The sequence below is a fragment of the Vigna unguiculata genome, chromosome 6 (assembly GCF_037176805.1).
Source record: "Vigna unguiculata cultivar grain cowpea cultivar isolate G323 ecotype 2 chromosome 6, ASM3717680v1, whole genome shotgun sequence".
Lineage (NCBI taxonomy): Eukaryota > Viridiplantae > Streptophyta > Magnoliopsida > Fabales > Fabaceae > Vigna > Vigna unguiculata.
In genome coordinates this window covers 12,805,568-12,822,476 of record NC_140797.1, presented here as the reverse complement: position 1 = coordinate 12,822,476, position 16,909 = coordinate 12,805,568, and the positions used below count along the sequence as shown (strand labels likewise).

The following is a 16,909-nucleotide window of genomic DNA, read 5'->3' as shown; positions in this document are numbered from 1 at the left end:
AAATTTTAAATTAATAGAAAAACCAACAAAGATTGGTGTTAAATATCTAAAAAATTTAGAGAAAAAAAATTAAAGTATCAATTTGCGACATCATTGAATTTTCTCTTCTGATTTTTCGATAACCTTTTGCAACATTCATGCTTAACCAAATATCAAGAAATACACAATATAAAAGTATAGATAAGTTAGTTGAAGACGAACACCGTCTCTTCTATTCTTCTTCTCTCTCTAGGTAGGTTACAAATTACTTTTTCTACATCTCACCAAACTTCTCTCTTCTCTTAAAAGAACGAGAATGAAACCTACTCTTTCGTCTATCTTAAAGCAATGCTATCACCAGTATCAAGAAAGAAATGTATCGTTATTATGGTTAATAAGAAACCTATTCTCTGATTTTGGCTTTACAAGAAACCCTAACCATGCATCCTTATTACTACCAATACGAATGCAGTATCATGTGACAACTTTTTGTTTTATTTATTATTTTTTTATATATTTTATGTTAGTGTTCAATTTTAAATTTAAGATTTCATTTTTCATATTATTTTATTTTCATTCTTTTAGTTTTTTTATATTATAATATTTTAGGCTTGTAGGGAAATTTTATGAACAATTATCTTTTATTTTAAAATCCTTTTACACATTAGAATTTGTTTAATTGTGCACGTATATGCACATTCTTTTGATGAATAGGTCTAAATAAGTAATGGAAATAAATAGAAATGAATAGATAGGAAAACTTTTGATTTCCAATATTTTGAAGAAGTTGAAGTTGAATTTTAAGTATGATATTCTAAAGTTTTGAAAACATAAAACACGGGATTGTTCTTTTTGGTTTATATATTTTATCCAAATTTTTATACTTTTAATTTATTACATCAAAAAAATATAATTAAAGGCCATTTTTGTTTCGAAATTACACAATACCTAGTAAAGCTAAAACAAATATAATTTTCTAAATCTTAATTGGTAAACAAATTCAGAATACAATATTCAAATAATTATTCAAATAATTGACAAAACATTACACCTGTTCAAATCACAAACCTACAAATCAACCACATCTAACACAATATCAAATCATCGTATGTTTCAAGTATTTGTGTTTAGGACATTTAACGTGGAGTGCCAAAATTTACAAAGATAGTATTCAAATGTTTCCCTAGGTGGTGCGGTTGGGGAGTAGAGAAGGCTCCCGTTATGTGTCCTAAATAAGGGAACAGGAAATATATCCAAGAAAAAAGAAAATGAAGAAATATTATATTAAAATAGTGATGAAGGATTATCTTGTTTCCTTTTAGAGTTATGAATATGGTGAAGTTGTTTAAGAAAGCTTTTTGAAAATTCCCACTGGACATTAAGATAGCATGCTATCTAGATGTGAAGGTTCATTTCTCAAGCTCATGAAAGGAAGAAGAAAGTTGGATTCAAGCTTAAACACACACAGCAATAAAAACACTAAAGAGCAAAATGAAAGAAGAAACAATAAAAATGGAAAGCATAGAAGATGAAGAATGGAAGAAGCACGCCACTCATAGGGGGGATCTAAGCCAACCAAGCCCTAGAGATGAGTGATGGTGCCGCCACTTGCAAGCAAGATAAGGCAAAGGTGAGTTCACTTCTAGGAAGGAGAGCTCACGAAAATTGGTGGTTGAATGCACAAAGTTTATAACAAAATGATCAACCCTTTTACAAGACAAGGAACACCCTTTAAATAGGAGTTCATAGGGGTCCTTTAGCAAATACAAAAACATGAAAAAAGATTAATTAGCAAACCCTAAACCTAATGTGAGAGTGAGTCTTGGCCAAGTGAAGGGAGATGATTAGTGGAGGCATTCCCATGAGGATTCTAGGCTAAAAGAGGAAGGAGACCAAGTGACCTTCTAAGGCATAAACCACAAAGGCAAAAGGAGACAAGGTACATGTCTACTTTTGCTTTTGCTTTATGCTTTTTGCTTTCCTCTCTCTTCCACTTCATCCAAGTGCTCCAATCACCAAGTGTCACCTAGCCATGCTCTACTTTCTCTTAATTACGTACAAAACAAGACAAACAAGGATTAGCATGTTGGTTTTAGTTAATCTAATCTTGGTCAAAGGTCAACTTTGGATCAAAGTCAACAAGTCAACCAAAATAATTCAACTAGAAACCAACTTAGGGAATTCAAACTAAAGTAATGCAAAACAAAGATAAAGGTGATGGAATAGAAGACTCCCATCTAGACATGCTTCTAGTGATCCTTCTTGAGGGAGCTTCTAAGGAGGTGGTCATGCCTTCATCAAATAGAGAAACAAAAATACATCAAATCTAATTAATTGTAAAAATTGGAAGCATCAAGTCCATCCTTTAAAACGCGGAAGTGACGGAACCTATGTTTTTTTATTGAGAAGCAAATTCAAAGAGAAGCTAATCCTTTACATATAATTAAAAATATTAAGACTTTAAATATTTTAAATATTAAGACTCATGTAATAAATAGACTCTAATATAATTGAAAATATAATCTATATTTTAGGACTTTATTTTTAAAATTCTTTAAATATTAAATCTGCTTAGCTAAATATCAAAAAATATTAAAGTATCAATTTAAGACTTCATTGAATTTTCTCTTCTGATTTTTCGATAACCTTAACATTCCTTTTAGCTTAACTAAATATCAAAAAATACACAATATTTCAATATATAAAATTATTGATTATGAATACATAAAACTAGCGATATAAAGAAATGAAAAAAATGTGAAAAATTTTTGTGACAAATCTATTAAAAAGATAAAAGTATAGAAAAGTTAGTTGAAGAAGAACATTGTCTCTTCTCACTACAAAAAAAGTGAATATTTGTGACGGTTAAAATTACAAGTTCTAGCGGTTAAAACCCGTCACAAATGACATTTCTGACGGTTTAAATAACCGTCAAAATTATGAATGTCAAAAATAGATTGTGACAAAAATATTCTAACTGTTGGTATTGTCAGAAAAAAAATAATATCGGTTAAAAACCGCCACAAAATGTAGTCTAATTTATTTATATTTCATCATATTTTGACGATTAAAAACTGCCACAAAATGCATCATATTTTGACGGTTAAAAATCGTTACAAAATGCATCATATTTTTTACGGTTAAAAACCACCAAAAAATGCATAATATTTTGACGGTTAAAAACCACAAAATATATCACATTTTGACGATTAAAAATCATCACAAATAAAATACATTTAAGCTCTTGTTTCAAGCATTCCCTTTTAAAAAAAAATTAAATCTTTTTTCACTATGTTACTATTTGCTTTAGATAAACCCATACATAAAGGAATAACCAACCACATCATGACCATTTGAGATTCTCACTTTATAAAATTGTTGCTGCTATCGAATTTAGAAAGTTCCTTCAAATGAATCAAAATTTCCTTATATAAAACTAACAAAAATATAAACATAATCACATAAAGAGTCGTTCTGATATATATCTTATATAATGTGTACTTCAGAACTATTGTAGGATAATCATGTTGTTGTCTAACCTATACAAGACGATAGGTATAAATAATGATTGAAGAACCTGATCCAAGCTAACAAAATGAAATGATAACTTTCTTTCCTAGATATGTCTATAAAAAGTAGATATACAATTCAATTAAAATGGGAGAAAAGCACTAGATAAGTGGTTTTGAAGCCAATCATGGATTGTAGAACGAAGAGCATAATGGGACCAAGATTATGAGGGTCAAGCTTATCATTAGTCATTGGTGAGTTATCATTACCACCATCAAGCCATCATTGTATAGCCTCAGCTTCATAAGTAAAACCATCTACAAGTTCTAGTAGTTAAAACCCGTCACAAATGACATTTCTGATGGTTTAAATAACCGTCAGAATTACGAATGTCAAAAATAGATTGTGACAAAAATATTCTAACTGCTGGTATTGTCAGAAGAAAAAAAATAATAGCGGCTAATTTATTTATATTTCATCATATTTTGACGGTTAAAAACTGTCACAAAATACATCATATTTTGACGGTTTTGAAGCCAGTCATGGATTGCAGAACGAAGAGCATAATTGGGAACAAGATTGTGAGGGTCAAGCTTATTATTAGTCATTGGTGAGTTGTCATTACTACCATTAAGCCATCCTTGTATAGCCTCAGCTTCATAAGTAAAACCATCTACAACTACATGTGGATCTCGCATGACTTCCAAAAAAGTGGGAACACATGTAGGGAGAATTTTCTTAGATATCACTCCACCGATTGGAAACTATATTGCAAGAGAAGAAAACAAAGGTAAAGAGAACTATATTGACAATAATAGCAAAGAAAATTATGCACCTTATGCTTCGCTATTCAACTACGGTACGCAAACAATTAAACGCTTGCCTTCTCATGCTTCAGGGTTAAAGGTGATCAACTTTGAGTTTGGGTCACTTGGAGGACCACTGTAAAGGCCCTCAACTCAATAAAACAAGGAGATCCCTAAACTATCATTGTCCTAGAAAATACCAGAAGAATCCTACACACAGTGCTTGCAATTTTAGATGATTACATCAGATCCCCAAGTGTCAACTGCAAGTTGAATCATCAACCTCCTTGCAAGCTCTTTGACCATGTTGTTAGTGTACTTCTGTCCAAGAGCACATTTACAAATGATGTTGTCGGATAGTTCAAGAAGCAACTCACATAGATTCACAGAAAATGCATCTCCCAAGCTTGCTTCACCTATCTTTTTGACCATATCAAATTAACATTATCTATCTCACCCAAATGGTGGTGCACTCTATTAGAAAACTCAAAATCAGATTTTCTTTTTCACTTTCAATTTAATTTTTCTTCAACCTATGCATAAATAAACATTAATTATAAAGTGAATGCAGCTGTTACAAATTCTGAAATAAGTAAAAAAAAAAAATAGCTCCACGCATGTTACTTGTCATAGCACAGTATCAACCAAAATTTGCTTATTAAGAAATTCTAGGTTAATCGAAGCTTTACCTTCTAGTTTTTAAAATAGCAAACTAATAATGACACAAATTATAAGGGGAAAAAGTATTTGATGGTTCACCTTTTTGCTATTTCAAACCAAGAAATCCCCGCAGTAATTTCCACCATCGTTGGAGAAATGTGAAAAATAAGAATTGCGAATGCACAACAAAAAGAAATGATAACGCCTGCTAGAGGGAAATGAAAAAGCCCTTGAGAGAGAAAACCTGAGAGGAGAGGAGAAGACGAGACAAGTCACGGATATTTGATTTACAAAGTTTCCAATTCTCTGTTTTGAAACTTTAACAACTCTAAAAGCATATAAGTTTAAAATAATTTAAATTTTGTGACGGTTAAAAAAATAACATAAATAAAAATATTTGTAGCGGTTTATTAAAACGCTAAAAAAAGCACTAATAAAAAATAAATTTTTTGTAGTGTCTGTTCTTCTTCTCTTTATGTAGGTTACAAATTACTTGTTCTTCATCTCACCAAACCTTCTCTCTTCTCTCAAAAGAACGAGAAGAAAACCTACTCTCTCGTCTTTCGTCTATCTTAGAGATGTATCATTATTATTGTAAATAAGAATCCTATTCTCTGATTTTGAATTTACAAGAAACCCTAACCATGCATCCTTATTATTATCAATATGAATGCAGTAACATATGGCAACTTTTTGTTTTATTTATTGTACCACACCTAGCCTGACTCGACCAAATAAGTAAACAATGCATGCACCAGGGCCGCCAAGCATTCAACCTAAGCTGAGTCAGCCTAACTTGTATCGGTTCTAACCTACACATATCGTCAAAGAAGGTAGCCGGTCTAACCCGGCTACTCCGGCAAACCCGGTAAGAATAAAGCCCGACCCAGGCCGACTACTCCAATAAGCTTAGCGAAATAGAAGCTCCCGTGTCCAATAAGTCTTAAGGGCCTAGGTTAGGGCCCAGGCCCACTCATAGCCCAAGCTAGAGCCCAAGTCAAGGTTCGGCCCATGAGGTGGTCAGACATCATTAATGCTCTATAAATAAGCGTGGACCCCATTAATTAAAGGTACGCATTCATTAATCACTGATTTGACTCTCTAAGAGCTTTGACTTACTTGAGCTTCAGAGACTCTTCTGCAGGTAACCCCTCTTGGGTTCAAGCTGACATGTATCGACCGGGAAGAGGCCAACTGAAGAGATAGCGGACTACATGGTAAGGTGACGCTTGTGCCTAACTTATCTTATTTGTTCTCTGCAGGAACATTTATTATTCTTTGATATATTTTATGTTAAGTGTTCAATTTTAAATTTAAGATTTCTTTTTTCATATTATTTTATTTTCATTCTTTTTATTTTTTATATTATAATATTTTAGGCTTGTAGGGAAAGTTTATGAACAATTATCTTTTATTTTAAAATTCTTTTCTACAAATATAAACTCTTTCTCATACTAGGGGTAGACAAAAAATCTAATTTTCTTGATCCAATCCACTTTTGCTTTGATCCAATCCATTTAAAATCCATTTTATTAAAAATCCAATCCATTTAAAATTCATTTAATGGATCTGGATTTCAATCTAATTTAAATCTTATATATTTTATGGATTGGATATCCATTTTATAAATCAAGATTTTCAAATATGGATAATCCAAAAAATCCAATCCCAATTTTCAGTTTAAATTTTTAGTTGGATTAATGTAAAGGTTGAGATGGACTAGGCTAAATGTAGACTCAAATGGGCCTTGGTCGATGACCTGTACGGACCGAGCAGGCTCAATGACCATAAAAGGTTGGACGGGCCTAAAGATATGAACGGGCTAGGAGGGCCTGACAAACCGGACGAGTCGATCGGGTCCAACGACCCAGAAAATTCGGGAGAGCCCAATGACCCGAATGGGCCCAACGACCAGGAAAATTCGAGTGAGCTCGATGACCGGAATGGGCCAAGCGAGCCCGATGACCCGAACGGGTCAAGCGGGCAATAAGATCCGAACGGGCCAGACGGGCCTGAAAACCCTAACGAGCTAGGCGGACCCGAAGATCCGAACGTGTCAGGAGGGCCCAAGACCCGAACGGGCCAGGCGGGCCCGAAGACCTGAACGGGTCAGGCGGGCCCGAAGACCCGAACTGGCCAAGCAGGCCGAAGATCTGAATGGGTCAGGCAGGCCCGAAGACCTGAACGGGCCAGGCGGACCCGAAGACCCGAACTGGCCAGGCAGGCCCGAAGATCCAAATGGGTCAAGCGGGCCCGAAGACCCGAACGGGCCAAGCGGACTCGGTGACCAAAACCAATCAGGCAAACCTAATCACCAAAACAGTTCAGGTGGGCCCGAAGACCCGAACCTACCAAATGGGCCCAAAGAACTGAACGGGCCAAACGGGGTCGAAGAACAAAATGGGCTAGGTGGGCCTGATGACCCGAACAGGCACGCCGGGCCCGATTACCCAAACGAGCACAGTGGGCCTGAAGACTCAGATGGACTAGGATGGAAGTGGAAAGAACCAAATGGATTATCAATTTTGAACTTGATCCAAATATTAGGACTGGATTTAAATCTTGATCCAAAGATTTGGCTCTGGATTTTAAAAAAATCCAAACTAGTTTTGCTAAAGAAATGGATTTGGGTTGAAAATCTAATCCAATTATTTAGATCTAAACTGTATGTGGATTTGATCATTAAAAATCTAATCCATACTCACCCTTATCTCAGGCTGAAACAATGGATACGATATCAATCAAGAACACAAATAAAAAAAAAACTAACTAACAAATACTATAGAATATAAAAAAATTATCATCATGTACATGTACAAACATTTGGAATTAAAACAACCATTTTAAATTTAAAAAAAAAACATTAATGATACATAATTGGTACAATTAAGATTGACATAACTTTTTGGACACCTTAATTTTGAGTACAATATAACGAAAAAATGTTATCTTTAAGTTTCATTTAACTCCTAAAAATATAAAAAATAATGGTTAAACCATACCAAAAAATAGAAATAAAACCTAATTGACTTCTCCAATTTAAATTACATATATGATTATTTATTTACATATTTGATTCAAATGTTACTCATCTCCAAAATGATTTTTTAATACACAGTATAATATTATTAAAATTATCTTTTGAATGAAATATATTTATTTTAGTTCTTTTTATATACAAATTTTCAACTCCTTTTCAACAAAATGTATTACAAAAGTATTAAAATCACATTGATTTTCTTGAAAACTAATGAGTTAATATATGAAAAGAAAATTTTTAAATATTAATTAAAATAATTAACACAAAAATAAAGAGGAAATGTAAATAATTACCTTTTAAAGAGAAAAATTGTAAAAATTATAGTTCATTGAGTAATAATTTAAAAAATATATTTATAGTAAAAATATTATTGAATTATAAAATTATACAATTATATAAATTCTTTCAAAAGACAAGTAAATTTTTTATTAGTGAGTTGTTAAAATAAAATAAAATCTTTAATTAAGAATTAAGAAGGATCAAGAGAAAAATTCTCCCTTGTAACTGCGGTTATTATAATTATTTTTTACTTAACACTCCTAAAATCTTAAATTTTAACGTTAGTTTGATATATAATTTAGTGGCGGTTTGAACCATCACTATTTGTTTTTCTTCAATTAAATAACTGACACGGAATTTGACGTCACAAAGCATCATAACGTTGGTTAATTATAATCGCCAGCAAAAATATTAAAGTCGATTTTAACCACCGTTAAGTAAATTTTTAAAAAGGTATATTTAATACTTAGCGGCAGTTGTAATCGTTAGTAAATTCAAAAATTTTAAAAATTTAGCGATGGTTGTAACCAAGTGAATTTTACAAAAATTATATTGAATACCTTAGCTACAGTTAAAGTCATATTTTTTTAAAAATAAAAAAAATTAAAAAACCTAAAATGTATTTATCAAACATGTCAAAGGTGTTCAAATAATATTTATTTACTTACATAGCAGAAAATAATTAAGTGGATAACAGTTTCTAAATTAGAAAATACCAATAATGCTACTTCTTTTTGTATATTATACAACAAATTTATAAAAAATTTAAAGTGCTTCAAGACACACATTGGGTTTCAAGTAGGATCAACAACAATCACACGATCACACGATCTGCTCTTGTAAGTGTAAGTCCCAAATCACCAATATGAGACGTCTAGATAAATATAGAAGCTCCAACACCTTGGAAATTCTGAAATCCGAACAATAGGTGACCTATTAGACAAAAGAACATTTAAGGAATTACCAAGGTTAGTGAGGGCAAAGCACTTACATAACCAATACAATAGAATTTCTTGAGGAATTAAAAATGAGTTTTATCAAAAGAATGTAATGGTATATTTTCTCTTGATTTTTGTCTAGTATAAACCATTTCATTATTTTAATTTCTTAATCAGTATCCACAGTTAAAGGTAACAATTCTCTTGTTACAAGCAGCTGGTTAAATTCTATGTGAAAAGGAAATAAACAAATCTCATGATTTTATCAGTGTAGAGTTATAAATATACTATTATACGTTGTACTTGAGGAATGCAGAGACTTGCTATGGTTAGACCAGCGAGTAAGTCGTTTCTAAAAACCATGTTTGATTGAAGTGTTTGGGAGAACTTTGTTCTCTGCATGAAAGCCTAACTAGTCTTTTCTAACAGAAAGCTTGCCATGAACAAGGTCTTTCCAAGCTCTGATGTTAAATTGTTTTTGCTACCGGTGTTTCCAAGTAATGAGAATCAGACACCTTTTTAAAGAACATAAAAGTTCGTTAGAATTTTTAATTAAGTGAAAATTGTCATAAAGTAAAGGTTACATAATTCATTCATCTTGATCATTAGTGGGTAAAAAGGAAATCTTCGATCATTTTCAAGCATACCGTTATCTCTTTGCTTTTCAATTTTTTTTTGTGAATTGTGTTCTATATTTTGGAACACAAATAGTCCTTACTTGTGCTATAGATGAACCAACACGTTTATCCCTGTTAGAAGCATGCTAGGGTTCTTTATAAGGTGTCCTTAAAGTTAAGAAAATTTTGAAAAAAAGAAAATATTAAGATCTTTTGAAAAAAAGAAAATCCAGAGCAACTAACTATAAAAAAAACCCTATTGTTTCAACCTTCAACTAACACGTTATACTTGAAGAAACAATAGTAACATAAATTAAAGTACACAAGTAGAATACATAAGTGCAGTATAGCAGACTCACCAATGCTAGATCAAATAAATTGGTGAAAGGTGGTAAAATTACCTGGCTTTCCTCCATTCAAAATTGCACTTTCAGCTGGTTCCACACCATATAGTTGGGGAAACGAAGAAGAAATTGTAAAGTTAGCACAAGAAAACCTATCCCATGATCACTGCTAGTATATTATGCACTATAAAAAAATATACCTTGATGTCTGGATTTTTCTGCTTGAAGAATTTTCAAGCACCTGTTATTGATCCTCCAATTCCTATCTTTACAACCAAAGCATCAATTTTCTTTCCTGAGTCTCTGCAGATATCAAAGGCCCATTGTCTCATAATAAATCTACAATGATGGAAAATTAATCAGTATACAACCACCAACCTAGAAATATGTTGTGGATAATGAGGTTTGGTACTACTATTTTATGCAAGGAATAAAAGAACACTATATAAAAGAAGACCAAGATTTGAAACATTTAAACAATGACATACAAAATGACATACGGTAGTTACATGGAAAAAAAATTAAGTTTTTGTAAAACGTATGATGATGAAACAAAAAATATAGAAAAAAAATTGTTGAAACTGAAATGAGCCTTGGTATTTGACATAAAAGAAATCTTGATGGTGATAAATGACCAAATGGCAATGCAATCATGTAACTCATCTATCTTGGTTTAAGGAAATAAGAAAAAGTGAACAAAATTATTTGACATCTCAATAGTTGGACTACCAAATCCTACGTAAAAAAAAGTTGTCAAATAAACCATGTGGATTTTAGCAATTCAAATATAGAAAGAATTGGTTCACAAGGAAAATAATGCCAAGCTTACGTGATACATAAACACTTTCATGCACTCAATACTTGCCACAATTCACCTCATAGTAAGCGTAGGCCAACTTTAATTGTCATGTTTGGATAAAATTTGGATGAGTGCCTTCATGAATTCCGATGCACCAAATGAAGAACAAAGAAATTATTCCCTTCAAAATTCTTTGGTGGTCTCCAACTTTAACCTCAAATTAACACAAACTCAAACCTAAAATTCTGGTTTTTTAAGGCATCCCCCAAATTCTAATTAGGCTATATCTTAAATTTCTAGTAAGGCCTTAACCAAAATTCTAATACATACACAACATCAAAATTTTATCCTAATGGTTGTTATTAAACCAATTGGATCACTTGTAAATGGGTCATTGTAAGATCACCTGTATGGTAGATGTCTAGTCTTACAAATCTAATTGAGATGTGCAATCCCAAATGTGAGGAGTGTGAGTCAAAGATCATGTACTGACCAGCGATAAGACCAAAATAGCACACATAAGTAAGCACAAACTAATTTTGAGGCCCAAACTAAATAAAGGAGGATCAAGTTCAAAAAATGAGATTGCATTAACATGTTGGTTCGTTATAAGAAATTTTTAATTTTTTAACAACATATCCATGAAAGCCAGTGAAACATTAATTCTCAAACACCTATATAACAATAGTTTTCACCTTTGATTGTAGGAACAGAGGTATAAGATCAATCAGTAACAAACATCTTTTACATGTTTTTGCTCTTCTTTGAATATATAAATGATCCAGAACAAAAATACACAAGTTAGAATTTATCTTCATATCTATGAAGCACACAGGAAAATAAGTTATCGTAATCGTTTAGCGTGAAGAAGCAAAGAACATTGACAACAAGTACTATCAAAGTTTAAACTTCTACAGACCCTTATATTGTGTGTGCACAAGTGTAAGAGATTTCAAATATATTTTACCTTAGGTGCCCACACAACGATCTCTGTTTTATTTTTGGAACCAAAACCATGGGAAACAGACTTCTAAAAGGATCAAATATCGCTTCCAATCCAACTTTCAACCAAACATCATAACATGATATCCTTAAGAAAAAATAACAGTTTAAAAGAGTTTAAAATTGGAAAAGCACAGGAGATTCATACATGTAGGATTTTTCTTCTTTGACAAATTCATTATAGCTGATTCTATTAAACTATTACATGTTAGAATGGAGAAACTTGAAACAATATTTACATTTGGCAGGGACTGATGTGAGGAACTTGACATCGAAAATATGCAATGAAGAAAATCAATTTGAACCAATACAAAAACTCATATCAGTGATTGAAATTAGGGTTTATGAGTATTTGAAACTTCAAAACAAAATGAATTTTAAATGACTTCAAACAAAAATAACTTCGGGAAGAGAAAATCATATTACAGAGAGAAGAAAATGACTTACGCGGGAAAATAACTTCCACAGAGAGAAGATGGCTTTCGAGGAGAAGAGAAAAAACTTTGAAGAAGAGAAGATAAGATGTTGCCGAAGAATGCATGGCTTACGACGAGAAAAGAAAATGTTTTGAAGGAATAAGAGTGCGGAGGAGAAGAGAACGTGGCTTCCAAAAATCTCTGTAGGCATATGCTCCACCTTTTGATATTACTCATCCACTGGTTTACTATTCACAATGAGAATAGTAGTAAATATCATATAAGATGATACCGTCAGTTTTAAACCGACTAGAAATATCCTATAATTTTACTTTCTTTAAATATAGCGTCGTTTCATTATTACTAACTCTATTTAACTGTGACTAAAAAATATTTTTCTGGTAGTGTAGAAAGAAAGAGACAATTTTAAAAGATTTGGATGAGTTTGGATAGAGCTATCAAAACGGGTCACCCGACCCAACCTGGCTCGGCTCGCGACGGGTTGGCCACTTAGTGGATCACCCCAATCTGGCTCATTTATTAGCGAGCCAAAAAATTAGAACCTGACTTGACCCACCACGGGTTGGCGGGTTAAACGGATTGGCTCACTGGCTCACATAATTAAAAAAAGAAACACAATATTTTTTCTTCAATCTCAAGAAAACTAAATTATAATTCCGATTAAAATATAAATAAAATTCAATAAAATCCAAATAAAATCTCAAATTATATTAAACTACAAATACAAACCAAAATCACAAAAATAAAAATTATATGTAACATCAAATCATTATTATCACTTATCAAACTATAGTATTACAATTTTGAATAGATAAATCCACAACATTTTCATCTCTTGAAGCATCTTCTTTATCCCCGTTTACAAAATATATATATTAATTTAATATTTAAATTCTATTTCACCAACTCGGCTCATCACGGGTTCAACCCGAATGAACCGAATTTTTAGTGGGCAAGTTCAATTTTAACCCGTACTGAAATTTGTAATTTTTTTTCAACCCGACCCGACCCGAACCTGTGATGAGCCGGGTTGGTTCGCGGGTTATAACCCATTTTGATGGCTCTACTTGATGATGATCAAATTTTTATTAGATATTTAATTTTTTACTTCATTTTTTTCAAATAATTTCACTTACAATTAGTTTATTATTTAATTTTATTTTTCTAACAAATTATACTAAAATTTTAACAAATTAAATTATTTTATCTTATACATTTGGCAAAATTAATTCAAATCAAGTCATTTTTTGACTTTATTCATTGTTTGCTACACATCTATTACTAATCTCCAAAACTAAAATTTTATTACTAAGTAATTTATTTTTTTAATTATTAACTTTAATTTAAATAAATAATAACATCAACAAATAATTATCTAATTTGAATTTGAATTTGAATTTTTTAATTTTATAAGTTTTGTATTTTAAAATTTTTATAAAATTTCATTAAGAATTTTTATACTTCCTTGAAAAAAAAAAATTCAATCCAACAATTGAGAATAAATAAAAGAATTTTGTACTGATTGATTCTTCAAATGACAAGTGAGTCCTTTTAAGTAATGATTTTATTAAAAGTTTAAAACTTCAAGTAAGAAGTGTTTTTTAGAAAGAAATTCAAAGTAAAGCTAATCCTTTAAATATTATTAAAAATATTAAGGATTTAAATATTTTAATTAAAATTATTTTAAATATTATGACTCATGTAATAGATAGATTCTAACATAATTAAAAATATAATCTATATTTTAAAAACATGTTTTTAAAATCCTTTCAATATTAAAATATGCTTAACTATGTACATATATGCACGTTCTAGTAAAAAAACAAACAAAAAAATATGATGAGCTCATTTTTCTAATTTATAATATATGTTCAAATACAATAATAAAAATAAATAGAAATTGATTGAGAATAAAACATGTGATTGCCACTATTTTGAAAACATTTAAGTTAAATTTTAAATATGAATTTTTAAAATTTTGAAATCATAAAACACCGAATTGTTATTTTTTTTTCTAATACTTTTTTTTATCCATCTTTGTATACTTTTCACTTTTTATCATTACAGTATTTAAATAAGAGAAGGATGTCAACAAAATATATGAATTTGTAATCTTAAAAATATATTCCGTCAAAAGAATTTGTAATCTTAAAAATATATTCCGTCAAGAGAAAAACTTAAAATTTTGGACTACCTCAACTTCATTTCTTTTCAAAATTTTATTATATATTTGATTATTTACTTCATTTTTTTTAAAGAATTTCAGTTACAATCAGTTTATTATTTAATTTTATTTTTCTAACAAATTATACTAAAATTATAACAAATTAAATTATTTTATCATATACATTTGCGAAAATTAATTCAAATCCAGTCAATTTTTGACTTTATTCATTGTTTGCTACACATCTATTACTAATCTCCAAAACTAAAATTTTATTACTAAGTAATTTATTTTTTTAATTATTAACTTTAATTTAAATAAATAATAGCATCAACAAATAATTATCTAATTTGAATTTGAATTTGTATTTTTTTAATTTTATAAGTTTTGTATTTTAAAATTTTTATAATATTTCATTAAGAATTTTTATACTTCCTTGAAAAAAAAATTCAATCCAACAATTGAGAATAAATAAAGGAATTTTGTACTGATTGATTCTTCAAATGACAAGTGAGTCCTTTTAAGTAGTAATTTTATTAAAAGTTTAAAACTTCAAGTAAGAAGTGTTTTTTAGAAAGAAATTCAAAGTAAAGCTAATCCCTTAAATATTATTAAAAATATTAAGGATTTAAATATTTTAATTAAATTATTTTAAATATTAAGACTCGTGTAATAGAGATTCTAACATAATTAAAAATATAATCTATATTTTAAAAACTTATTTTTAAAATCCTTTAAATATTAAAATCTGCTTAACTATGTACATATATGCACGTTCTAGTGAAAAAAACAAACAAAAAAAAATATGATGAGCACATTTTTCTAATTTATAATATATGTTCAAATAAAGTAATGAAAATAAATACAAATGGATTGAGAATAAAACATGTGATTTCCACTATTTTGAAAACATTTAAGTTAAATTTTAAATATGAATTTTTAAAAATTTGAAATCATCAAACACCGAATTGTTATTTTTTTTTCTAATACTTTTTTTTATCCATCTTTGTATACTTTTCACTTTTTATCATTAAAGTATTTAAATAAGAGAGGGATGTCAACGAAATATATGAATTTGTAATCTTAAAAATATATTTCGTCAAAGGAATTTGTCATTTTAAAAATATATTCTGTCAAAAGAAAATTTTAAATGTTTGACTACATCAACTTCATTTTTTTTTCAAATTTTTATTATATATTTAATTTTTTACTTCATTTTTTTCAAATAATTTCCCTTACAATTAGTTTATTATTTAATTTTATGTTTCTAACAAATTATACTAAAATTTTAACAAATTAAATTATTTTATCATATACATTTGCTAAAATTAATTCAAATCAAGTCATTTTTTGACTTTATTCATTGTTTGCTACACATCTATTACTAATTTTCAAAACTAAAATTTTATTACTAAGTAATTTATATTTTTAATTATTAACTTTAATTTAAATCAATAATAACATCAACAAATAATTATCTAATTTGAATTTAAATTTGAATTTTTTTAATTTTATAAGTTTTGTATTTTAAAAATTTTATAAAATTTCACTAAGAATTTTTATACTTCCTTAAAAAAAAATTCAATCCAACAGTTGAAAATAAATAAAAGAATTTTGTACTGATTGATTCTTCAAATAACAAGTGAGTCCTTTTAAGTAGTGATTTTATTGAAAGTTTAAAAATTCAAGTAAGAAGTGTTTTTTTAGAAGGAAATTCAAAGTGAAGTCAATCCTTTAAATATTATTAAAAATATTAAGACTTTAAATATTTTAATTAAAATTATTTTAAATATTAAGACTCGTGTAATAGATAGATTCTAACATAATTAAAAATATAATCTATATTTTAAAAACTTATTTTTAAAATCCTTTAAATATTAAAATCTGCTTAACTATGTGCATATATGCATGTTCTAGTAAAAAACACAAACAAAAAAAATATGATGAGCACATTTTTCTAATTTATAATATATGTTCAAATAAAGTAATGAAAACAAATAAAAATGGATTGAGAATAAGATATGTGATTTCTACTGTTTTGAAAACATTTAAGTTAAATTTTAAATATGAATTTTTAAACATTTTCTATTTTTTTTTATCCATCTTTATATACTTTTCACTTTTTTTTCATTACAGTATTTAAATAAGAGAAGGGTGTGAATGAAATATATGAATTTGTAATCTTAAAAATATATTCCGTCAAGAGAAAAACTTAAAGTGTTGGACTACATCAACTTCATTTCTTTTCAAAATTTTATTATATATTTGATTTTTTACTTCATTTTTTTCAAAGAATTTCAGTTACAATCAGTTTATTATTTAATTTTATTTTTC

At 29.3% G+C, this 16,909-nt stretch overlaps 1 protein-coding gene across 1 annotated transcript; it reads right to left on the bottom strand.

Moving 5' to 3' along the window:
• Positions 1–3,822: 3,822 nt before the first annotated feature.
• LOC146885529 (U-box domain-containing protein 56-like) lies at positions 3,823–4,727 on the bottom strand. Its single transcript, XM_085674973.1, has 3 exons — positions 4,539–4,727; positions 4,003–4,253; positions 3,823–3,847 (listed from the first exon to the last, which is right to left on the bottom strand). Exons 1-3 carry the CDS (start codon positions 4,725–4,727, stop codon positions 3,823–3,825), a joined length of 465 nt encoding a protein of 154 aa, XP_085531099.1.
• Between the last annotated feature and the right edge of the window lie 12,182 nt (positions 4,728–16,909).

Coding starts and splice junctions, on each gene's coding strand:
- LOC146885529 (XM_085674973.1), bottom strand. CDS start 4,727: ATGGTCAAAAAGATAGGTGAAGCAAGCTTGGGAGATGCATTTTCTGTG. Junction 4,254..4,538: donor TTGACACTTGGGGATCTGAT/GTAATCATCTAA, acceptor CTTGCAATATAG/TTTCCAATCGGTGGAGTGAT. Junction 3,848..4,002: donor CAAAACCGTCAAAATATGAT/GTATTTTGTGAC, acceptor TTAAACCATCAG/AAATGTCATTTGTGACGGGT.